At 35.0% G+C, this 26235-nt stretch overlaps 3 protein-coding genes across 5 annotated transcripts; 1 reads left to right on the plus strand and 2 right to left on the minus strand.

The window, feature by feature from the left end:
• The first annotated feature begins 177 nt into the window (after positions 1-177).
• On the plus strand, positions 178-6586 carry LOC122283006 (transcription initiation factor TFIID subunit 6-like). The gene is made up of 13 exons (XM_043095125.1): positions 178-287; positions 370-519; positions 958-1044; positions 1585-1686; positions 1772-1880; positions 2263-2366; positions 2449-2586; positions 2686-2781; positions 3288-3412; positions 4135-4267; positions 4591-4716; positions 4829-4940; positions 6020-6586. The coding sequence occupies exons 2-13, from the start codon at positions 394-396 to the stop codon at positions 6370-6372; spliced, it is 1611 nt and encodes a 536-aa protein (XP_042951059.1). The 5' UTR covers positions 178-287; positions 370-393; the 3' UTR covers positions 6373-6586.
• Positions 6587-6889: 303 nt separating this feature from the next.
• LOC122283008 (cell division protein FtsZ homolog 1, chloroplastic-like) lies at positions 6890-11311 on the minus strand. The gene is made up of 6 exons (XM_043095128.1): positions 10998-11311; positions 10311-10410; positions 9917-10146; positions 8511-8678; positions 8075-8308; positions 6890-7445 (listed from the first exon to the last, which is right to left on the minus strand). Exons 1-6 carry the CDS (start codon positions 11244-11246, stop codon positions 7176-7178), a joined length of 1251 nt encoding a protein of 416 aa, XP_042951062.1. The 5' UTR covers positions 11247-11311; the 3' UTR covers positions 6890-7175.
• A 1153-nt stretch (positions 11312-12464) lies between these two features.
• Positions 12465-14267, minus strand: LOC122283009 (V-type proton ATPase subunit e1). 3 transcript variants are annotated; one of them, XM_043095129.1, is made up of 4 exons: positions 14116-14267; positions 13862-13997; positions 13161-13208; positions 12465-12818 (listed from the first exon to the last, which is right to left on the minus strand). In XM_043095129.1, exons 2-4 carry the CDS (start codon positions 13957-13959, stop codon positions 12752-12754), a joined length of 213 nt encoding a protein of 70 aa, XP_042951063.1. In that variant the 5' UTR covers positions 13960-13997; positions 14116-14267; the 3' UTR covers positions 12465-12751. The 3 variants fall into 3 exon arrangements, with proteins under 3 accessions (XP_042951063.1, XP_042951065.1, XP_042951064.1); XM_043095131.1 differs by having other exon boundaries at positions 14078-14125; XM_043095130.1 differs by lacking the exon at positions 14116-14267 and adding an exon at positions 14071-14091.
• Between the last annotated feature and the right edge of the window lie 11968 nt (positions 14268-26235).

The raw sequence follows: 26235 nt of genomic DNA on the forward strand, positions 1-26235 counted from the left end.
ACATCTATTTATATCAAAAAATGAATTAAGTAGATTCAAATCACAAATTCCAATATTCAATTAATTCGATAAGCCTCCCCAAAGAGAGAGGAAAAAAAAAAGGTTCTAGCCCAATACGCCATTGGGCCGAAGTTTGGGCCTCACCCTCGTTATTATCCCCTGCCCAGCAAAGGAGGCCCGGTAAACCTCATATTGGTGATACCCCTGGCTTTTCTTCTTCGCCCGGGCATGTCATACAGTTTCTGCAGTTAAACCCTAAGATCAAAAATTCACTCTCCGGCTCTCAGGTTCTAATCTTTTCAAATTCCTCTGTTCATAATTTCCGATCTTAATATATCCAGACAGACACGAACGCATTTGTATATATAGGAAAGAATAAAGAAGAAAGGAAAGATGAGCGATGTCCCAAAGGAGGCAATTGAGGTCGTTGCACAGAGCATTGGAATTACCAATTTGTCCCCCGATGTTGCCCTCGCTCTCGCTCCCGACGTCGAGTACCGTGTTCGAGAGATCATGCAGGTATTATATATATATATATATATATATATAATATTAGTAGATATGTGAGAGTTATAGTATGTACCGTGTTGATACTGCTTGAACATTGTAGTAATCAGAAGTTGCAAGAGCTAGCTTTAGTTCACCCGCTGGTTCTGGGATTAATTGGAGCTGTACAAACCCGTGTTAAAACATTGGATTTTTTTTATACCAATATCTAACGCCCGATTGATTAGTGGAAGAAATGGATAAGAATGAAAGTGAGCAACTGAAGTAAATTATATCGTCAAAGAGGGATGAACAGTAAATGGGATGGTTTTAGTTTTGAGAGAACATAGATATTGGGGAAGATTTTATTGTCGATGTAGCTTACATGATAATGAAGGGAAAGAAGTTACAATGGAGGGTTTTGAGACATAGAAGGAAACTAATTAGGTCTTTCATCATCTGAAAATGCAGGAGGCGATTAAATGCATGCGCCACTCAAAGCGGACTAGTCTGACGTCTGATGATGTGGATAGTGCACTTAAGTTAAGAAATGTGGAGGTAAGTATTATTAAGTTGGGGTTTTCTTTGCTCGTATTGTTTTGATTGTCGTCTTGTTTATTTTTATTCTTTTAAAGATATAAAGACGTGCTTTCTACATGATTTACTCTTTCTTGCTTGTTGTATTTTATATTTTTTTAAATGTTTGATTTGTATTTTATATTTTCTGCATATGTAGCTTCCACGTAGGTGATAGCTGACATTTGGGTGATCTATTGAACATGTGGGTATTTCGAATTTTAAGTGTGAATTTCTGTTTTAAGGTATTTATCTTGTAAAAAATTCATTTACTTGAGTTGTGCCCCTTGCTTTTCTTTTTTTAATGAAATTTAATAAAACAAATTGTGAACTTGTGGGTATACACTTTGGCTGCCACCTATATATATATATATATATACACATTTATAAGTAATTAGAGAACCTATAATACATATTGACCTCCCAAAAAAAGGATATGCTTTGATTAAATTGGAAAATGTTTAACTGCAATTTTCTATTTGGCTTCAATTTTTTCACTTGCATCTTCTCTACCTGCTGCAGCCAATATATGGCTTTACACCTGGAGATCCCCTGAGGTTCAAAAGGGCTGTTGGACACAAGGATTTATTCTATATTGATGACAAGGATGTGGAATTTAAAGATGTAAGTATTCAAAAATGACATTGACTGTACTGTAAATTATGTTAATTACTTCCTATTGTTCTCTTATTTTTCCTAAATTATACAGGTTATTGAAGCGCCTTTACCAAAAGCACCACTTGATACGTCAGTTACTGTTCACTGGCTGGCAATTGAAGGTGTTCAACCTGCAATTCCAGAAAATGCTCCAGTTGAAGGTATCTAGCTAAACTTAGGTGCAATATAAGTGATGAAATGAGGGATCTGTTGCTTGGTTATTGTTTAATCCTAGAATCTCCTAGTCATTACACAAAAGCACTGAATGAGCGTCTCATTTTCTTTCATATTAAACCTGCTAATCACACACTGTGCTAGACTGCTAGTTCATTTTTGTAACTTCTGACTTGAAAGGGTTTTCTACTGACAAATTTTCTGTTTCATGACTCGCATAGTTTGAGCTCTTTCAACTTGTTGTAATTTTTAAATTCATTATATGCTCTAATCTTTATGGCCTTGTTTAATTAATCCAAACTTCTTTAGTTTAAAAGTTTGATTTGCCCATTGTTGGTGCTTTAGACCTGTATTATGGTTTGTTTGCAGCACTTGCGGCAACTTCTGATGGAAAGAAATCTGAGTACACAGAAGATAGACTTCCCATTGACATTAAACTACCTGTTAAGCATGTTCTATCAAGGGAGCTTCAGGTAGCTTCCACATCTCCTAATATATGCATTTCTTTTTGTATTTCAAACCCGTGACATTTTGTGCCAAATTCTTTTGCTATAGCTGTACTTTGAAAAAATCACAGAACTGACTGTGAATAAGTCTGGCTCTGTCCTCTTCAAACAAGCATTGTTGAGCTTGGCAACAGATGCAGGACTGCATCCTTTACTTCCGTACTTCACATACTTCATTGCTGATGAGGTGATCTCAAGGCTGAATCTTTTTTTTACTGCCCATTCTTAGCTTACTTTCGGTTGTAATTTTGCACATTTTGAACTCATATATTCCAATTCATCTCAGGTTACACGTAATTTGAACAATTATTCTGTCCTGTTTGCTTTGATGCGTGTTGTTCGAAGCCTTCTTCGAAATCCACACATTCATATAGAACCTTATGTAAGTATAATACTCATTTTATTTGGGCCAATTATTAATTCACGCACATGTATTACCATTTTGAGCTTTAATGCTGAACTGTCCTCAAGAGAACTATCAGAAGGATTTAGTAGTGCTGTCACATCTTAAATGTTAATATAATGCTGTTGTCTTACCACTAGAAAAGTTTAACAAAGAGATAGGAACCCCAAAGAGGTATATTTGGATGATGATATCTGGATGTGTTGATCTTCATGAAAACTGTTTTACTCAAAAAAACTCCCAAACATGTAGACCCTTGCTCTTGAATGCACAACAGGATGTAAAAAATGATATGGCAAGGAACTTGTTAATGATTGTTGTTTGATAAATTATCCCATTATTAGGGCTTGTAGCATTTTTTTTGGATAGGTAGCATTTTGAAAAGTGCCTAATTCTGATTTATCTCATTTCTAGGGTTTATTTATTGTCTATCTACTTATCAAAAAAATTTATTGTCTATCTAATATTGTGCTAATTTTATTCAGCTACACCAATTGATGCCATCTGTTATTACATGCCTTGTTGCGAAAAGATTAGGGAATAGGTCTTCTGACAATCATTGGGAGCTTAGGGACTTTACAGCAAACCTGGTTGCTTCAATATGCCAAAGGTGAAAATTTTCTTGCTGTTTATATTAACAATACAAAACTTGATGAGGAATTAAAATGACCGAGATTATTAGCATTCCGCTTCATTGATATGTCTTTCAGTACAATTACACAAGTGCACAATAAACTTCTATATTTTCTACAACTTAGTTGATTGAAAGTTACTCAGGAGTTGGCTTAAGTGGTAAAGGCCTTGGGCTTGGGGGTATGCTCCCCCCAGGTCTAAGGTTCAAATCTCCTTGGGTACAAACAATCTCTAGGGGCCATCAGACTCTGGGATTTTCCCATTGAATTACCTTATGTGCATTTGTGGAAAACTTCTTGCCAAGAGTCTCTGCACTCCTGGGATTAGTCAGGACATTATTCCTATACACCTGGTGCCAATAAAAAATAAAAATAAAAAAGCATTTTAGTTGAACTTTGCTTAAGAATTTTCTCTCTGCATAAAGATGATATCCATGGTGCCTTATTCTTGTGCTTGTGTGCATGGAATATAAGCAAGGGTACCTTTTAACTAGCCTAGCCTTCTCTGTCCATGGGACTTAGAATTATGGGTGCATGTGCTGAAATTATAATGACTACTCGGGTTACCTTTCTGTTTTAGTTTGTTTCTCATGTAAGCTCTATTTGGTGAGATAAAGAGTACTAGCAGATATTGATCCACTTTATTTTTTCTTCTCATTTGAGATAATTTTTATATTCCTTATTAGTTAAGCTTTTGCAGATTTGGGCATGTTTATCACAACCTTCAGCCACGTGTCACAAGGACTCTGCTCCATGCTTTCTTGGACCCAAACAAAGCATTGCCTCAACACTTTGGTGCAATTCAAGGGCTAGCAGCCCTTGGACCCAGCGTGGTAACCTCATATCTCAGTGCTTTTCTATGGCAAAAGGAGGATTGTGGGATAAAGTTGCAGTTTTTGAGGTTGGAAGTATTGTATGGTTCTTTCAAATCAATTTTTGACCAAGGGAAAGAAAGTTTTGTAACAACCATTGACTATTTGACGTTTTAACTTTTTCCCGTGGTGTCTATTTTGCATTGGACCACCAATAGCATGTTATACATTTGGTTGCAGTTGCTGTCATATTTGCATGTTTCTTAATTTCTTCTGCTTTACTTTGAACATCATCTGTTTATGTTGGTTTTGAGCAATTTTTTATACTTCTAAACTCTTAACAGGTTCGTATGCTTATATTACCAAATCTTGAGCCATATTTGCAACTTCTGGTTCCAGAAATGCTGCTTGAGAAGCAAAAGAATGAGATAAAGAGGCGTGAAGCTTGGCGTGTTTATGGTGCCTTGCTGGTGAATACATATTGCAATATGACACTGTTTTTTGTTTTATTTTTCTTGAATTTGGTTTATTTTTTGTTTCCTTGGATGTTACATTGACCTAATAAAGCCATTAACCTTCTAGTGTGCGGCTGGCCAATGCATGTATGATCGGCTCAAGATGTTTCGCACTCTTCTTTTACCACCAACTCGTGCAGTCTGGAAGATCAATGGAAAAGTTGTGACTACAATGCGAAGTATGACTTATCTTGTCAAGCTGGCATAAATAAGTATGCAATCCACATACATATTTCATGCATATTTGTATGTTCTATGCAGAACATCCCTATGGACCCAACTTATATATAAATAAAAAAAAAAAAAAAAAAAAAAACATCCCTATGGACCCTATATAGTAAGTTTAAAACTTTTTGGATGCCATAAGGCTGACTGTTAGGGTAGGATGCAAAGAAACTTATAAGATTGACTTTAAAGGGAAGTGTAATGGTTTATGGTTGATTGTTCTAAACAACTCACACTCCAGGGGACCTGAACTTGAGATCTCAAACTCCCCCCCTCCCGAGAAAATGGTTACTTCTTTTTCTTTTTTGGATTTAATTTGCTACTCATCATTCCCACACACTACACTTTTTTTTAACTTTTTTTGGTTTTATTATTCCTAAACTAATTGAATTCTTCTACTCATCATCCATACACTATACATTTGATAAGAGAATGATTAAAAAAATTATGTGTGGTGTGTCGTGTGTGAGGATGATGAGTAAAATTTTTCTGGAATGGTTGGCTCTAAATATCATTGTGAGGGGATCTCAGCAAATGTGTGTGGATGTAGGCATATCTTGTGTGTGCTCATATGAAAACGGTGCTTAAACAACCTAAATGTCATAAGTTCAAGTTACTTATAAAAAATAAATAAATAAATGTCATAAGTCCAAGTCTTGGGGTGTGCTTGGAAGAATGTTTAATGGCTGGTAGAAGTTTGTAGGAATTAGTTTGATGTTCCTCCCAGTAAATGATCAAGAGGAAAAAAGGGTGTTATCTATGTTGTTTTGGAAAGTAACGAGTAAATAGAAAACTTCTTATGAATGGAACTTCTTACAGGGTCTCTGTTGTGTGTGTGTGTGTTACTTGAACCTTTGGAGATGAAATTCATTTGGGCGAGGATAATAGTGACTTATATATTGATTAGAAGCCTTTTGTTTTGTTTGGAATCTTCATTGACATGTAACCACTGTGTCATATGATTCTTACGACAATGTTCTGCCACCTATTTTTCCTAATCTTCACTATCCACTCTGCATCCTTGTTAACCTAGATAAACGCAAGGCTAGCACGGACAACTTAATGCAGCAACAACCGCTCAAGAAAATAGCAACTGACAGCACAATGGGTGTAGTACCAATGAACTCCATGCAAGGGACAACAGGTGGGTATTCCACTGCTGTAGGAGGTTCCAGCACTGGTTTGTCATCAATGTCTCGGCAGTTACCAGCTGAAAACATTTCTGGAAGGGAGATTGGTGGTAGAGCGGTAAAAGTTTCTACCGTTCTCTCTCAAGCTTGGAAGGAGGACATGGATGCAGGACATTTGTTGGGATCTTTGTTTGAATTTTTTGGTGAAAGTCTGTTTTCTTTTACCCCAAAACCCGAGCTTGCCTTCTTCTTGTGATGAATGCATAATCTACTTGTTCTCAAGAATGTGTAAATTTACACGAGGGCATTGATGCCAAGCAAATATGAAAGTCATCTGCTAGTAAATGACATGTAGGTCCAATATAGGAAGTTGTATGCAATTTAGTTGTAATTCTTATGTAAGAAAATTTGCCTACAAATGTGATTCTTTACATTTATCTTACGAGCAAGCCAAGAGGGGGTTCTTTGCACTTATTGACTGAATTCTACTCTCATAGACGTTGATTGACAGTTAGAAAAACAGTTCATTACTCTGGAACAAAGGGTTATGAGTTATGGCAACTCATGGAGCTGGAAAGCCAAGATTGGAGGGCAAGCTCACCCTGTTAAGGTATTCTACTTGGGCTTGCCTTTTTAACTCGAATCTTGTTGGGTGCCTGTGGCCGTTACACGGTCCAATGGTGGAAAGCCAAGATTGGAGGGCAAGCAGACCCTGTTTCTCGTTGGTATTTTACAATGAACTTGCTGCTCAACTTCTATCAAAAAGCAGAGAATTTTAACTTACATTGAATCATTTCCATTGAAAACTGATTCTATCACATAACAATCAATAGTTTTGATCAGAGTAATGCTTTCCAGACTTAAATTTTTTAACAACTTTCTAATTGAGGACTAGTAGAGAACATGATAAAGAATGAGTACTCCAGGAACCCTAACTACATAAACATGAGTAAACCCTAAAAGAAAGTAACATTTCCATACACTGAGCTTCACGATCATTACAGAGCCAGATGAAAAAAGTGGTTGAACCCAAAAAAAATAAAAGAAAAAAAGACGGAGTTAAAAGAAGAGCTTTCGCAGAAATGGTCTTGATGGAACAGTTGACGGCAACGTTGAGGAGTTGAGGGAGAAGGGCATTCCCTTACTTTCTTGGCCCCCTGTAACTTTTTCAATTAGTTTTGCTGCCTTGGGGTCTGTCAACAGTGTCTTCTGAAAAGACTGCGAGAACCCAGTCGCAATGATAGTAACATGAATCTCTCCATTGTAGCGATCATCCACAACAGCCCCAAATATGATGTTAGCAGAAGGATCTGCCAAACTCGTCACAACCTGAAAGAGGTCATTACGTCAACATATGTGCAGATATTAATACATGGCATATGGGGAAACGAAGCAAAAAACCTGCAAAGAGAGATCCTAGGTTGTTTTTTTTTCCCCCTAAATATTTGGTGAGAAGGCTAAAAGATAGTAAGATACTAGTGGCTGATGTGTCCTCCACTGTACATAAACCTTTTTGGGACAATTTAGAATAAATCAAATATGAAAATTGAAGCGGCATTTCTGTGCCTTCTCTGAATCTCTGAATTATGCAAACTGGTTATCAGAGAGAGGAAGCTCTCTCAATTGGCTCAACGGGTAGCACCAAAAAGATTATTCACATTTTGTGCTGTTATAGCACATGGAATACCAAAGAACAGAATGAACTTAAACATAAATTGCTTCAAGGGGCATAGGGAAAATCTCATTTCCATTAACCAAAAAAAAAAAAAACCCCAAAAAGAAAAGGCCAAAGTCAACTTTACTGATTTCTGGGGATTTCAGGCGTGGTTCTATACAAGAAAATTCACTCTCATTAAATTCAATATTAATCATCCAAACGCAATGCAAAATGATGGTGAAGTGTGCCTTCTGTAAGAATATAACAACAGAAATCAGTAGCTCATATATTTCTCAAGTACCTGAGACACTCTGTTCACTTCCTGCAGGGTTATGTCCTTCCCTCCTGTAATATTGTACACTACCCCTGTAGCTGATTCAATTGAGGATCCAATCAGTGGAGCTAAAGTAGCTTGTTCAGCAGCTTCAACTGCACGGTTTTTGCTGGAGGAAACTCCTACTCCAAGCATTGCAGTTCCCGAGTCTTTCATGACTGCCTTGACATCTGCAAAATCCACATTTACCAGTCCAGGTATCTGCAAACGAACATTTCAATCTTAATAATATCTTAGAGGAACAGAAAAAAACTTAAAAATATTAGTGTGTATTCGTTGATTATTAGGTAACTAGTAATGAATTCATTCTATGTTTGATGAGTAGCCATGGGCTAGACTTCTTAAATTAACTGGATTAGAAATGAAGTGTGAAAATACAGTTCAGGTTTCAGAAAACACCCACCGTGATTATGTCTGAAATTCCTTGCACTCCCTGACGTAGAACATCATCAGCAAGAAGGAAAGCATCCTGAAGGGCTGTCTGCTCATCAGCAATATGCAGGAGACGGTCATTGGGAATGACTATAAGACTGTCAACATTCTTTTGCAACTTTTCAATAGCCTCCAATGCCTGAAGAGATTTTAATACAATATAATTTGTAACTTCAGAAACTTAGTTGCACCATACATATCGCCACAATATTATAAATTATCAGCTTCCTTCATTGTGCTCTTTCTACACTAACATTAGCATGCATATTACAGCTAAGCAAAGCAACTCATCTACAGTAATTAATAATCGTAAACAGCAAGCTAGAGTTGTTTTTAAAGAACATCTTAAGACATCCTGTCATCCCAAACCCAGTCAAAGTGGATGGAAGAAGCCTTCAATTACTTTATATATAGATGTGTGTGTGTGCAAGTAAATGAAACAGAAAAAATCATCAATAAATAAAGCAATTCCATTTAACAAATGGGAAGAAAAAAAAAAACAAAAAAACAACAACATTTTATTAATGACAATAAGCATATTGCCCAAGTACACGGGATGTATACAATAGTTTACAAATAATGAAACTACAGTTCGAAGCGTGATATTCTGTGATACCCCATATAATAAGAATAAAGATAGGTAGTGAATAAGATCCCACATTACTTGGGAATGAGAAGTTCTTTCTCTTTATAAGGTTCCAATAGGGCTTCAATTGTATTATTGACTAGTATTTTTGAAGTATAAGTCATGTGATTTGGACATTCTATTGGGGTATTACAAATGGTATTAGAGTCTATCCCTACAAAAAATGTGGGACTTGAGCCATGCCACCTATAACGGACAGGCTTGACAAGGACATCAGGAATTTAAAAGGGGGAGATTGTGATAACCCATATGATAAGGATAAGGTAAATGGTGAATGAAATCCCACATTGCTTAGGAATGAAAAGTCTTGCCATTTATAAGGTTCCAATGGGACTCTAATTGTATCAATGACTAGTCCTTTATGAGTATAAGCTATGTGATTTGAGTCTTCTATTGGGGTAGTACATATTCTGACCATCTAAAGCAAAATAGAAGAGTCCAAAGCCATGCATATATTTCTCCTATTTGAAACGGGAAAAATACATTTAAAAAGGCATCCAAGTTCATAGGATGTATAAGAGAGTAATGCCTTGCTAGAAACAGAAAAAGGAAATCATAGAACCTCAGCCCGTTAAATTTTTTTTTTAATAAAAAAACATAGGACATCTGTGCCTATTGAACTCAAGAACTGTGGATGACGCATCAAAGCACTTTAAAATATTTGGTTAGGAAATTAGCGACAACAATTTAAGTTTTCCACGATTTCCTGAGTAGACCAAAAGGGCACTTGCCTGCAAGGACCTCTTACGTCCTTCAAAGCTGAAAGGATAGGTAACCACACCAACAGTCAAATAACCTGCCTCTTTGGATATCTGGGCAACAACTGGGGCAGCACCCGACCCCGTTCCTCCACCCATACCAGCAGTTATAAACACAAGATCTGACCCCATGAGAGCATTTGCAATGGCTTCTTTTGATTCCTCCGCAGCTTGTTCCCCCAAAAGTGGATTCCCGCCCGTACCTGCAACGTCATCAAATAAGTCAATCAATAGACACAATACTACTACCAAAACGTAGATAAGAACACAATAACAATAACATACAAGACCACTGGCCTTGCTCGTGTGCGTATTGCCTAAAGCTTCAAAAGAGTGAACTAAACATATCAAAGTGAGAAAGCAAGACCTAGTCCACGAGTCAAAAGCTCTCCAATTTGAAGTGGGTTCTCAGCAGCGGACTGTAATAGTGATTGTGCATCCGTGTTTATAGCATAGAAATCGACGCCCTGAAATATGAAATTGGTAAAAGATCAAGATTAACAATCTCTTATACCTTCTTAACTGTGTCCCACGCATACTTCAAACAACAAAAGCTCATAAGAACCCGATTCGAGGCCACGCATGAAATATTTGAATCAGTAAGGTAAGGTCTTTTAACCATATCAACTCAAGCACATCACATACCCGCAAAAGTACCACGCAACATAGGCATTTTTTTACTATAGAGTTAACAAAGCAATATGGAAAGGACAATGGTGTTCTATCATTTTTGTTCAGAGGGTACATACGGAGGATGCACGGTATAGTGCAAGTTTCGCACTGTTTATGCACTTCATGAACAGTTCAAATTGCACTATCCCCTGTATCTTTCCCTGTGCACGGATTATAATTATTTATAAAATGGCGACAGCTTATAATTATTTTACAAGACAAATGACAACATGAAACCCGGATATTACCGAAGTACAACCGCAATGGGTGTTAAAAGGAAATTCAAACACGGTCACTCACAAAATGAGGAACGCGGATAGAAAGAGGGACGAGGAATTTCGAAGTTTGAGCCTAGGCCCGGAAAATGTGAAGGAAAACCCACGTGTAAACCGCTGCCAATCATGCGATTAACGGCATTGTTGCCACCTCCGCCGATCCCGACCACCTTAATCTTGGCTAATTCCACGGGGTGAAAGGAGCAGCTGAGAACCCCAAATTGGCGTCGTTTCCGGAAAGTGCTTCTTCTTTGAGAAACGCATTCTCTAAAAAGGAGTATCTTGTGGTGAAATGGCGTGGGAATTGAAGAAGTTGAGATCAGTTCGTTTGGGTTTGTGAGCTGAAGCGTTGCCATTTCTACAGGAAGTGAGAGATGAGGGAGGAGCAATGGGTATTTAGGGTTTTACAAATTAAACAATGAAAAGCGAAAAAAAAAAATAATAAGAAAGCCCATTTGGATACTCTTTATCTTGGGTGGATAGTTGGAACAGACATCAGAAAAGACTGGATGGGCCCATTGTGCCGATTTGACGGGCTTCCTCCTCTATTAAGCATAGCTTCATTTGGAAAGTGAACCATGCATACCATGCCCTTTTACTGGCGGCCTGTTAGATTCTTAAGTTCCTTAAAAAATAACACGTATTAGATATTTAGATCTATACTCGATCTAATACATTAAAAATTTATATATTGATACAATTTAATATAATACGTAAAAATAAGAGTGGAGAAACGGTAAAGTGACAATCCAACCCCAACTTGATTACAACTATAAAATAAAATAAGATTATTTTCATTTTTTTTTTTAAACTTTTTTCTTTTGATTTGATGAGTCTAGATTATTTTATTTTAAAGTTGTGGAATTGTGAATGAATTGTTGTCCTATCTTTACTCAAGAATTTTACAATATTATCTTCGTATAAAATCACATCAGTATGTAAATTCTTTATATAAGATTTTTGTACAGACTAAATATTTTTCCAAAATTATTTTGAGAAATTGTTGCGACGTTTCTTACTCACTTTTTCCTTTTGTAAGCAAGCTGATGCCCTCTCACTCGTTAGATGAAATTTTTTGTGGGCATACATAAGTTAAAGATTCGAGACTTTTCCTATGCTCTTTCCCTCTTTGCTCTCCACGTTCATGGACCAAGCAAAGAAACATAATTAAAAAAGAAACAAGAAAAAAGTAATTTTTTAACTAGTACGATTATAAATATATAATTATCTTATTTTGTTTTCTCCCGCAGATACATCCCATTTAGTTCAAAACTTCACAACCTCACAAGTAAAAACTGCACACTTGAACCCAAAACAGTACGTACCTATCTCTCTAGTATTCTATATACTTCCACATTCATAACGTCTTCTTTTCTGTCTCCCCTCTCTTTCCTATGTCTACATCATTGCTCTCTCTCTCTCTCTTGCAACCCCCCAAATTGTAAGCTTCTGTTCCATGTTTTCTTGTAAAATGCTTTCTGCTATAGTTCATCTATTATAGCAGAAAGACAAGCGGAGGCCAACGTAGAATGTAGGAGGGGTAATATGAGGTTCTCTTTATAGCCTCAATAAAATTAAAGAAAACAAACTCTACCATCATTTATTTCATTTAAACTACATATTTGTAATTTCAATGTCTGATAGAATGATTTCTGAAGTGAATGAACAGTAAAAATAACAACTTTATGGCACCTAACTCCTAATAACATTAATCAAAAATACAAAATAAATTCAAGGTTCATGCTCATACAAGAATTACATACACAAGAAGATACTGAGGGATTCATAAAAACCAAAATCCGATACTCGGTTAGACGCTCCATAACCCATATTGTAACCGCATGTTATTCCTCACAGAACTTCATTCCCCTTCACTCAGAATTGGGACAATAAGTGGTTTCATCTGTGCAAGATATACAATCGCCCACCTAACAGACCAAAAGAGCATGGCATGATAACGAAGAAACAGTTATATGTAGAAAAAAAGCATGTAAATTTCTCAAATTCTAGTTGCACTCAACAAGAAAAGGAGGATAAATGATTTAACATGCTGAATCTAAGACTGTGTCATTGCCTTGATCATGTACCCCATTTTTATCCTACTGAGTTATAATACATGAAGTGCTGCCTAAATACAAGGATAAGTCTTCGCCAAAAATATGTGCACAAATGAACTGGCTTTAACCTACAACATCTAATTGAATGGATTTTTTAATTTCTTACGAAGTAATAGATGAAACTAAAAAAAGGCAGTTTAAACGTGAACTTACATCATCCAACAGCAGACTGTTGCTGTAATAATCAATGTTAGGTGGAACCTGAAAAGAGGAACAGATTAGTCCATTTTGCTCATTACAGATGATGGAAACCAGATACACAGGCGCTCTAGAAGAAATGAAGAATGACACAGGCGACTAAAAAAACTATCTTTATTGGTTTTCGTTGACATATATTGTCTTCGTTAGATGGTTGAACATTACAGACCTATTTAAACGTCCCGTAAACATATTTACTCAAATCACAATCTGAAGACGAAAATGGAATTTCATTAGCACACCTTGTACGCACATTAGACTATTGCAGACACTTTGAGATACCTCTATTCTCTTTGATGATGTGGATGGGATTCAAAATTGTAAGCGGGTATCTCTGAACACCAAGAAAGACTCGATGACAACTGCCACACTAAGAACCTTCATTTGAGATGGTGTGATTATTTCTCACTTCCTTTTTAAAATATGAACTAACTCATCTATGCAGTTTGAGCCAAAATCGTACAAAAAACCTAAGCCAAAATGTACAAAAGTCTCGAGTTTTAGCTAGCCTACTACTGTATAAGTTTAAACACAACCTTGAATTACAAAAGCATCAGATTAATACAATCACATAGATAACCAGCAGATTTTAGGAAGATAATGAAATGAGAAAAAAAATTTAAAATAGGAAATGAATTAGAATAAGAGAGATGTACAAATTAGTTGAGGGTCCTCTATTGCAGCAAATTCTTGTGCACAGAGATGCAATGATCCCAATCACCATGAAAATTAGGGTTGTCACAAGGAAACCCATGTCGATTTCTCTTCGATGCTGGAGAGAAAAACCAAATCCTGCAATGAAGAAGAGGAATTCAAATCGGATCTAGAATTTGATTGAGGCACTATATCAAAATCAGAAATGAACCGAATACAAGATCTCGTCGAGAGGGAAAGGATTATGTTTGGTTACCGAGAGACAGAGGATGGGTGACCCATCGATAATTTGAACCTCAAGCATATATAAACGCGAACGAACTCGTCAATGCCTTGCCTGCAATTGGCCCAACCATAATGGTCCTGGAGAGTGCAAAGGAGATCGAGCCTAGCCGAATCTAGGCTCAGCTTGATATGAAGCCCATGAACCCGAGGGGCTGCCTTACTAGAATTTTGAGACCGCAAAGTGCAACAGACCACACTCGGCCGAGCCCATTATAGGAACATAAATCCACTTGCTATGTTGGCCCAAAACAGGGAAATGGATAATGGACCAAACTCTTAAGACTGGTTTGATTAATAAAAATTAAACTATTTTATCTCATCTTATTATTATTATAATTTTTTTAATTTTTACATAAAATATAATAAATAATTTAATTTTTTTAAATTTTAAAATAAAATTAATATTAAAAAATTATATTATAATAATATTTTATTTAACTTTTAATAAAATATCTAATCTCATCTATTCATACTGCGTAACTAAACGAGATGCCATGAACTACTATAATAATTTTAATTAAAATAATGTTCCAGATATGGTTAATTTTCAACAGATAATTGCTAAAAAGAAACTTCGTATATATAATCATTTAAATTTGAAATGTTACAAAAAAAAAATCAAAAAAAAGGTTGATACTAATCCAACTCTACTTCTACTACTAGTACTACAAGTTAAAGTATGATCATGAGATAAAATGATGCAGGTAGATAAATGGTAGAATAAGTGAAAGATAAATGATAGATGAGTCATCCGTGTATGAAAAGCCAGCCAAGTTTACCCACCTGTCATCATCTTTTAAATAAGTATCTACCATGAAACTTGTAGTGCTGCGTGCACTCAGACATGACAGCAAATGCTCATGGTCATTGCATACACGGCAGTACTAGTACCAATAATATTTCATCACGTGGACCTCGATCGATGATCCTATCCTGCAGACAAAGGTCCACTGCGACAGGAATTGATTGTCGAGTAATGTCACTGTCGACAGCTAATGCACGATTCTTTGCATGACTCTTTTACGAAACAAGTGGCTAGCCACCGACTCTGTAATTTTATTATTTTCTTTTTCTTTTTCTTTTTCATATATTTTTAAAATATTCTTACACACTTTTAAAAAATAAAATTCACAATATTAAGAAAAAGAAATATATTTACTTAATCATTAAATAAAATACAAAAAAATATATATTATTAGAAGAAATGTTGGGATCCATTATTAGGATCTAAAGTATTTTTCCTTAAAGTCTAGTTTGTTTTCATAATTTATCTCAATTTAATTTATTTAAATTTTTAAAAAAATAAAAAAATAATTTAATTTTTTTAAATATTAAAATAAAAATAATATTAAAAATATATTTTTTAATAATATTTTATTAAATTTTTAATTTTAATTTTAATTAATATCATACCACCTATAAAAATAAACGAAATCTCAAACATGCCTACAAGTTAACGTCGTAAATGGTGGCTCAAGTTGGAGGTTGTTAGTTACTTTTATATTTTTTTTTAATTTTTTATTTTCATGTATTTTCTTAAATTTTTTTAAATATTTTTTAAAAAAATTCATAATGTTATAAAAAAAGATTTATTTAATTATTAAATAAGAAAATAATAATAATAAATAAATAAATCTCAACATTAACTCCAGCAAGAGCCAAAAACAGTAGCATTTTTCCGTCGTAAATTATCGGTACTGCTTGATCAGCCTGCTGATTATTTTTTATTATATATATTTTATTTAAATTTAATACATTTTACGTATTGTAAGAGTGTTGGCTAATTCAGGGTCGGCAGAATAAAATGAGTTAAATTTAGGTATGATTTGGTAATAAAAAAATTTTATCTTAAATTTAAAATTTTTATCTTATCATTATAATTTTTTTAAATCTCTATTTAAAATATAATAGATAATTTAACTTTTTCTTAATTTTTTTAAATTTTAAAATAATAATAATATTAAAATTATTTTAATATTTTATTTTAAACTCAAAACTTTCATCCCACTTAACAAACGGAATTTAAAATAAAAAGTATTTTGAAAAATCCGATCAATGCTCTAAGAACATTCACATTGGTCTATGCATATGCATATACAAAGTCAAATTTGCATAATATGAGCTTATACACTACAACAAAAAACATTTTTTGGGACGAAAATTTTCGTCCCAAAATATATAGATTTCGTTCTGAAATATTTTTTGGGACGAAAAAATTTCATCCCAAGGTCGTCCCAACATCACTGTTCCAGAAGATATATTGGGACGAAAATCACAATTTCGTCCCAAAATATATCTTTTGGAACGATTTTGAAATTGACCGTTCGATACCGTTCGAACGTTGGATTTTTTTGTCACGGTTAAAATTCGTTCCAGAATACCGTTCGAATGCTTCTCATATACCGTTCGAACGTTAACGTTTCTTTTGAACGGTTATCAAGATACGTTCAAACGATCAATAGAAATACGTTCGAACGTTAAATGAGCCGATCGAACGGTAGAAAAGATCGAACTGTGATGATCAACGTTCGAACGATATGGTAATGTCCTGCGTTTGAACTTTTTTTGAGCAGCTGTATCGTTCGAACGGTTTGCGCATTGATGTTTGAACGGTACATTATCGTTTGAACGGCATGCCCATTAATGTTCGAACGTGACTCGGTCGTTCGAACGAATATTATTTTTATTAAAACCAATAATTATAAAAAAACTAAATAGACATCCATATTATTTGAAAAACATAAATTAGGAACTGTTTAATTACTCACAAAAGTTTTATAATAAGTGTGAAGAAATAAATAATCATAAAACTAGCATTGTTCATACATAATTAGATAATGTCATAAGCTAGACATAAAAAACCATCAGTTGGTTGGAGGCCTGTACTGTTGCATAAGCTGTTGCATTTGGAGTTGCATATCTCTCCTGAACTCTGCTTGTTCTTCTTCATGTTGTTTGAGGCGCATCTCTATGTCTCCTTGTCTCGCCAATTGAGCCTCTAACTCTTGTTGTTTTGCAACCAATTCTTCAATTCTACGATTCGCATTCTCTTGAGCTATAGAGGCAGACCCGGAAGAAGAGGAAGAGGGAGAAGGTTTTACACAGCGACCCAAACCCCTCAAATATCCTGAACGTTCACCCAGAACTTGTGTAAAAATCTCAACATCTGTATTTGAGGAATTTTGATCTGACACAGATTCAGCACGCAGGGCAACCATTTTATCCTACACATAAGATAAAGAGTTAATATCATCATAAATATTCAAATATATTTATTTAAAATAAATTATAATACTTACATAATTTTCACGGGCATCAGGATGACTCCACTCTCCATTACGATTAGTATGTGATGCAGCATATAATTTTGTCAGATCGTAATTGACATCTGAATCTTGCTATAATAAAGATTTGTTAAGATATAAAGTCATTATGATTGATATATTCAGTTAACTATATACAAATAAAAGAATAGCAATACCAATTTTTTAGAGAGGCGGTGGAAAGATCTTGAGCCTGCATGATGAGTAATCTTCAATTTTGATCTATTTATTTTGTTTATAGAACTTCGCTCCTACATAAGAATTGAAAATATTAGAAAGCGAAATTAAAAATAGGACTAAAATAATTAAATTAATTATACCTTATATGATGTATCCTCAAACATGTCACAAAGTTTTTCCCAATCAGAAGGTTGCACATCTTGAAAATGATGTTGGCGTGCTTATTCACTATTCTCAAACTTATTATAATGCTCATGACACCTCGCCTTATACTTGCGGAATGCATTACTCATAAGCTCTTCCACAGTTTTACGCTTCTCTCTCCGACCAAAATTTAATTCGAAATCATCCTTACAGAAAAAAGTTTGGACAAAAATATTATCATTTATAATATTCTAACTTTAAAGTAAAATAAAATTATAAGTCCAATTAAATTTCATTTATTAAACATTACCAAACAACGCTTCTTGATAAGGTCTTTAACATCTTGGGGGACTTTCTTCCATGAACTTGTTGCCAAAGGTGCACAAGTTCGTGTAAGAGCACCCACATGCGATGCAAGCCAAGCTGCTAGTTGTCCTTCACCTCCGGTATGTTCATCAAGAATGTTAACTTTGATCTTACCCACCTTACGATATTTTTCCAACGTCACGCCTCTCGTAGTGCCTCGACTTTGACGAGATTGTACTGTGAAGTCATCATGATATATAACATTATAATCAATTTTCTATTATAATCTTAATTAATAACTTTTATGACTATTAGAGTTTTACTTTGTTCTGTAGAGTCAATCGCTAATGGTGAGTCTGAAGAAGAGCTAGGAACAGGTGGAGATGGGTTGCACACTTCCTTTCTCTTCGGAGGCATAATTTCAAAAAACTGATACAATATTCATTAAGTAAAATAGTGCTCATCATCACGTAATGTGAAAATATAATTCGTCAATCACTATCTGTATCAGTATCATTTGACAATTCAGTCTCATCTTCTGTAGATACTTTAGATGAATCAACACTTTGCTCAAGTGTCGCATCAACAATTTCAGCCTCAATATCTTATCTATTCAATGGAATCATCTCATACTGGCTCAAATCCACAAACAAATTAAAGACGGGCTGACTCTCTTGGTATGCTTCTTGAGTAGAGACATCATCTTCTTCTTCATCTCGTCCTTCTGCCTGAGGGATAACATCATATATATTTTTTGGAGCATATTTTTGTACTACTCGCCATTGAGTTCCTAACTTCGGGTCATCTAAGTAGAATACTTGAGATGCTTGAGAAGCTAAAATAAATGGATCATCCTCGTACCATTTTCTTGATGTATTAATACTCAAGAAATATTCATCATCACGAACTCCAGTTCGAGGATTGCTTAAATCCCACCAATCACACTTAAACAGATACACTGCAAGCTCCCCCAAATATTTCATTCCAATTATATCAACAATCACTCCATAGAAATCAATATTTTTTCCATCATGACTTCCCTCAACTAGGACACCACTATTTTGTGTTTTCCTATAATGATCTCGATCTATTGTGTGATACTTACTACCACGAGAAATACATGCAGAATATCTTGTAGCCCGTCTCGATGGGCCACGCGCTAATGCATACAATTCATCTGATATATCGTTTGGATTATTGGCATGCATTTGTACAACCTGCATATTAAGTAAAACTTCTATTATATCAATAAAAAATAATCAATATTTTCTATTTGTATTGAATGAAGTGTCGCATATGTAATGTCATTACCCGTTGTTCAAACCATTTCGGAAACTCCTCTTCATGTTTCTGGTCTATATCATTTACTCCTAGTTCCTTGAGCATGTTAATATGATCACTGAAATTGATGATTACCACATGTATTTTATATTATTAGAATTTTGCGAAAGTAAATGAGCGAATACTAAATTAAGAAAAGATTAATACTTACTTCAAGTAAATCTCTATCTCAGGGCAATTGTTCAGCACGTACCACTGAGCTTTCTCAAACTCTCTTCCACATAAGTCATAATCACGCACTGCACCAAGTGGACGTACTTGTTGGGAAAACACGGAAAACACATTTCGTTGTCTTGCTCTGTCAACGTCAAAGTTTCTTTCTGGCCGATCAAACCTAGTGTCAACTCCGTGGAAATATTTGGAACAGAAGGTATGTCACTCATCATCAATATATGCTTGTGCAATTGATCCTTCTGGGCGAGCTTTATTACCAACTGTTCGTTTCAACTTCCTAAGAAATCGTTCAATGGGATACATCCATCTATACTGAACTGGTCCTGCAAGTCGAGCCTCACGTGGCAAATGAACGGCCAGGTGAACCATGACATCGAAAAATGACGGTGGGTAAATACTTTCTAGCTTACACAATATTATGGGAATTTCCCGTTCCATTCGATCCAAAGCTTCTACATTTAATGTCCGTGCACATAAGTCTTTGAAAAATAAACCCAACTCAGTCAAAGCCACGCGCACGTCTCTAGTCAAGTACCCATGTATACCAATAGGCAAGATACGCTGCAAAAGGACATGACAATCATGACTTTTTAATCCAGTTATTTTCCAGTCATTTGTTCGCACACACATTGTCAAATTCGAGGCATAACCATCCGGTAATTTAATTTTCATTATCCACTCACAAAAAGTAGCCCTTTCATTCCTTGACAATATATACCACCCAATCGGCATGTAAACGGACGAACCATTTTCTTGCAACTGCATTTTTGGTCTTATTCCCAATCGCTTCAAATCCTTCCTTGAGTTTAATGTATCCTTCGTTTTTCCTTCAATTGACATCAATGTTCCCAATACGGATTCGCATATTTTTTTTTCAATATGCATAACATCAAGATTGTGCCGTAATTTTAACTTTGACCAGTATGGAAGATAAAAAAATATACTCTTCTTAGTCCAATTCAACTCAGATGTAGCTCGTTTTCTCTTTCGTTGTTTTTTACCAAATTCATTACAACCAACATCTACAAATTGTGCAAGTAAATTTTCACCAGACAAATATGGTGGAGGTTGGCCCCATTCAACAGTACCATCAAACATTTGTGAATTTTTCCGCCATCTATGATCACCAGGTAGAAATCGACGATGACCCATGAAACACAATTTCCTCCCGTAAGTGAGCCATTCAGATTTAGTATGTTTGTTACAAGTTGGACATGCCATTTTCCCCTTAGTACTCCAACCTGACAAGTTTTCATATGCTGGAAAATCATTTATTGTCCATAAAACGGCAGCATGCATCTTGAACGACTTGCCTATTGATGAATCAAATGTGACAACCCCATTCTCCCACAAATCTTTCAATTCTGCAATCAATGGCTGTAAGTGTATGTCTATATCATTTCCCGGTGATCTCAGACCTGGAATGAGCAAACTCATCATGAAATATGGATCTTTCATACACTTCCACGGTGGTAGATTATACGGCATGAGTACGACTGGCCAAGTACTATGACTAGTACTCATGTTCCCAAACGGATTAAATCCATCTGTTGCCAACCCAAGTCTCACATTACGTGGTTCTTCTACAAATCATGTATGCTCCTTATCAAATTCCTTCCACACCTGAGAGTCAGCAGGATGTGATAAAATATCATCGTTTCTAACTCTGGCTGATGAGTGCCATATCATGTCTGCAGCCGTTGCACGTGTCATGTATAATTGTTGTAATCTAGGTGTCAATGGAAAGTGGCGTACTACCTTTTGCGGCACATTTTGTTTGTTAGATGTCCATCTTGATTCGTGGCATATGGGACATTCGTTCAACTGCTCATTCTCTTGCCAAAATAATATGCAGTCATTCTTACATGCATGTATTACGTTGTAATCAAATCCAAGTCCTCGTTTCAATTTTTTTTCTTCATAGAAGTTACGAGGAAGTGTATTATCTGATGGCAGTGCCTCCTTAAACAACTCGAGTAACATATTGACAGCCTTAATTGATAATCGGCATATTGATTTTATGTGAAGCAGTCTTACGGTAAATGACAACTTACTGTGTCTTCTGCATCCTGGATATAGCTCACGTTGTGACTCATTCCACAACCGTGCAAAAGTATTATGACCCCCATCATTTGAACTTGATGTGTCCGTGCCACCTTCATTCATAAACATTCCCACACCGATGTCACCTACCATTTCTTCCATATCCTCATCATACTCATCTCCAACAACATCTAGTTGTACATCTTCATCGATCTCTTCTTCTTCATGTGGAGCATCGAATGAAGTTGGATATGGTTTCCCGTGTAAGACCCAATCAGTATAACGCTTGTCAATACCTTTTACAAACAGATGCTCTCTCACCAAGTCTATCTTATGAGAGCGCAAATTCCTACATTCTTTACATGGGCATCTAATACGTCCATCACTATCACATGTACCCAATGCAAACTCTAAGAATTTCTTAACACCTTCAGCATATACGTTGTAATTCTGACCCAAACGATCGCTAACTCGCATCCAACTTTTATCCATGCTGACTATCTTCATTATAAACAATCACGTGTGCATCAACAAACAAGCATGTATCATGTATCAATCAAGGAGTATGCCACCTTACACCGGGTAGTTAGTCCTATCCCATTCGGAATTGTAAGATCATAGTCGCAAACCTATCCTCTATAATCTGTCACGCCCAACAAAATTTTGGCAGCATCTCCTCATAGTTCTCCAAATATGCTCGTCTGGTTGTGTGCACCGACTTGTTAATCGTCGATACAACATCACCGAAACTGCATATCCGGAGAACAAGGGATAAATCTGCCAAAATCTTAATGCTGGACGTATAACAGATATAGATCGATAGTTTGCGAGAATGATCTTACAATTCCAAACTGTCCACTCTGGACAATTCAAGAGTTATCAATCTTTCAATTAAGGCGGATTGATAACTCTTGAACGGGTCTAAGGCTAATATTGATGAACAAGCAATATAAGATATGCCAATATTTAACATGTATCAAACAAACAATGCAACATATATTAATTAAGTATTTATATTATTAAATAATTAGATAGTTGTTTTATATCTTTCAAAATATTTTATCAATTATAACTATTTGTATTGTAATTAACAAGCATGTTAATAATTATAACTATTTGTATTGTAATTAACATTCATTTTATTAATTATAATTCGGAATTTATATTTTAATCAAATTCATTTGATTACTTTTAACTTTTAAGTATTTAAGTATTATTAAATCCAGATTATTTGTATTTTATTTAAAATTCATTTTATTAATTCAAAGATTAAGTATTTTTGTGTTATTAAAACAAAACTATTTGTATTAACCTATAGTTGAATAATTCAACATCATAAATAATTAAGTTTTGTAGCAAATCTTAGATAATTTGTAAGTTAATTCATTCTCATTTGATTATTTGAATCTTTTAAGTATTTAAGTATTATTAAATGTAGATTATAAATAATTAATTTTTAATTCAACTCCTGCATTTAAAATGTTAATTATTTTAACACTGACCAACATAACGTTCAAACGGTGCTCGTCACCGTTCGATCTAAGGACATACGTTCGAACGGAACACGAATACCGTTCGAACGGATTACTTCCAGAAATCACTCATCTTCAACCTCCGAAAACTCCAACATTTACAATCCATATTACATCAAAAGATAACAAACTATATGACGAACTCATGTAAGCAAATGAAAACACTTATATAAAAACTAAAATGAGGTCAAATTTAAGGAGAATACCTGATTTGGAGAGATAAAACGGAAAATCCACCAAACGGTAAAAACTCTTCACCAAATGGTAAAAACAACCTCTTAATCTGAAAATATAAGAGATTGATAGGAGTTAGTAATATTTGAGGGCTAGATTGAAGAATAATGGCGTTGGTTGGAAGAAAATGAGCGTGGGAGTGACTAGAAGTCGACTGGAACGAGTGCGAGATTGTAAGGTTCTGTCGTGTAAATGTAGAACATTTACGTTCGAACGGTTGTTTAATAAACGTTTGAACGTCAAATCGACTAGCGGGAAAAAATTTCCCCTGCTAATTTAACGTTCGAACGTGAAAATATACGTTCGAACGTTTTATTATACGTTTGAACGGTTATATTAAACTGTTCAAACGTCAAATCGATTAGTGGGAAAATTTTCCCCCGCTAATTTAACGTTCGAACGTGAACATATCCGTTCGAACTTCTTCTTATACGTTTGAACGCCAATATTAAACCGTTCAAACGTTTAAGTTATATTGTTGCTTATTGTATTTTTTTTGCACTATACCTTTAAATATAATAACTTCTAAATATACTATAGTTTAGAGACATAGTAATATAACTATATAATATATAATCAAACATATATTATATAGTTTAGTAACATATATAGTATAAAATATCATATTACATCTAATATTATAGTCAAGTACATATATTAACCTATTATATATAACATATATATGGTATCATAGCATAGGGTTATATGTATCACATGCATATATATATATAATGTTTAGTACTATTATATTATTATTATATTATTTAATAATAGGATATCTACTATTAATATATATAGTGTCATCTATACTAGTATATATATGTGATACTAGTTAATATCACATATAATAACTATGTTATATAAATACATGAACATAGTTTCATGTATATAGTAGTCTATATTATATTAATTATACTATATAATATAACTTATACTATATACTATATAATATTCAATAGTAATATATATTTTAATTAAATATAATATCATATATACTATATATATAAAAAATTATATATATAATACATAGTGTTTAATAATATATAAGTGCATTAAATATATTGCATTTAATATATTTAACAGTTAAAATATATTATAATTGAATTAATTATTATATTTAATATAATTAATACCGAATATTGCATTTAAATATTATTTATTATCATGAAAAATCGATTAATTAGGGATGTGATTAATATTCAGTTAATACGTTCGAACGGCACTGCATATATAAGCCCCTGACGTCACTTTCACGGATGTTTACGTCTCCATTTCCTCCGTTCTAAGCATCCAAACAGTCGATCTCCGCCGTTGAACGCCGTCTTCGCCACCGTCAACAGTGCCCACTCAAAGCCTCTACCTCTAACTACCGGTATTTTTCATTTTTAAAGCATTTTACCGTTTAGATATAGGTTTTTGATAGATTAATTGTTTAAGTTAGGGTAAACCGATTTATACATCAAAATAATCGATAGATTTGCATAAATCCATGTTAGGAACATTTATTTAGGTTTCTATTGCATTTATTTTAGTGTAAAATCCAGGGAATCGAAGGATTCCATGGATTTCAATGGCCGAGTCAACTCGGCCTGGAATCCCGATCGACACGAAGATCGTTCGAACGCTATGTGTAGCGTTCAAACGATATAACATAACGGTTGAACGGTTTGTCTGTAACCGTTCGACCGTTACAGTAATCGTTCGAACAGTTTTTAATATTATATTTATATTATTAATATTGATATTGAGAAATATATTTATTGTTGATAATGTTGTTCAGAATATCAAATATTATTAAATTTCTATTTGTTTCAAACTACTGTAAATAGTTCTTTATTGTATTTTTCTTATTAATGTTATATATCTAGTTTGTAATGATAAATTTCAGGTTGATTATAATGTCTACTTCTAGACCGGCACGTAAGTGACGCAATCTTGGTGAGAGTAGTAGTGGTCCAGTTCGGGAGATGACAGTTTCACTGGAGTGACCGGTGGAGATTTCTGATTTCCAGAGTCTTCTCTGGGAGGGTCATTCATTGCCCTCAATATTCAGTGATCGTGGTTGGGGACCTATCTTGGATGAGCGGGAGGAAGCATGGGAGCCAGTCTCCTACATTGACATTGTTGCTGAGTTCCATAGAGAACTCGGCAGTGCCAGCGCAGATGATTCTGGGGCCTATAGTATCACTGTCCGAGGAGTACCCGTTGTATTTTCACGAGATGGACTTGCTGAGCATCTCGGTATTCCTAGGCTGCCAAATGCATATCCGAATGTGGTGCCTAGAGAGTCTGATCCTTCAGTTGAGACGGAGACAGCTGAGGAGGAGGCATCAATTTATACTGATGAGGTCGATACCCTTGCTGATCACGAGGTGAGGGATTTGGTTGTCGGTCCAGATGCTCCACTGTATGACGGGATGAAGAGCATCAAACATGCAGATTTATCTTCTTTCTTTAAGATATTAAATTTGATAATTGCCAATAACATTGACCCTCGGCAGCACAAGACAGAAGTTGGCATTGATCGGACGAAATTTATGATACGGGTTGCTCGTGGCATTCCTATCGACTTGGTGGGGTATATATTCGATAGGATTCGATCAGAATCTCGGTACATTTCGATGGATATACTACCATTCGGAGTCCTGATCACCCGATATCTACTATGTGCTGGTGTTGTGCCAGATGTTGCTGAGCGTAAACGGGAGCCGATGAGACCGATAAACAGCACCACCCTCTCACGCAGCACGGGACACTCGAGATTGCGTTTTCATGCACATGTTCCAGAACCAGTTGATCCTCACAGAGATGTAC

The sequence above is a fragment of the Carya illinoinensis genome, chromosome 11, assembly GCF_018687715.1.
Source record: "Carya illinoinensis cultivar Pawnee chromosome 11, C.illinoinensisPawnee_v1, whole genome shotgun sequence".
NCBI lineage: Eukaryota > Viridiplantae > Streptophyta > Magnoliopsida > Fagales > Juglandaceae > Carya > Carya illinoinensis.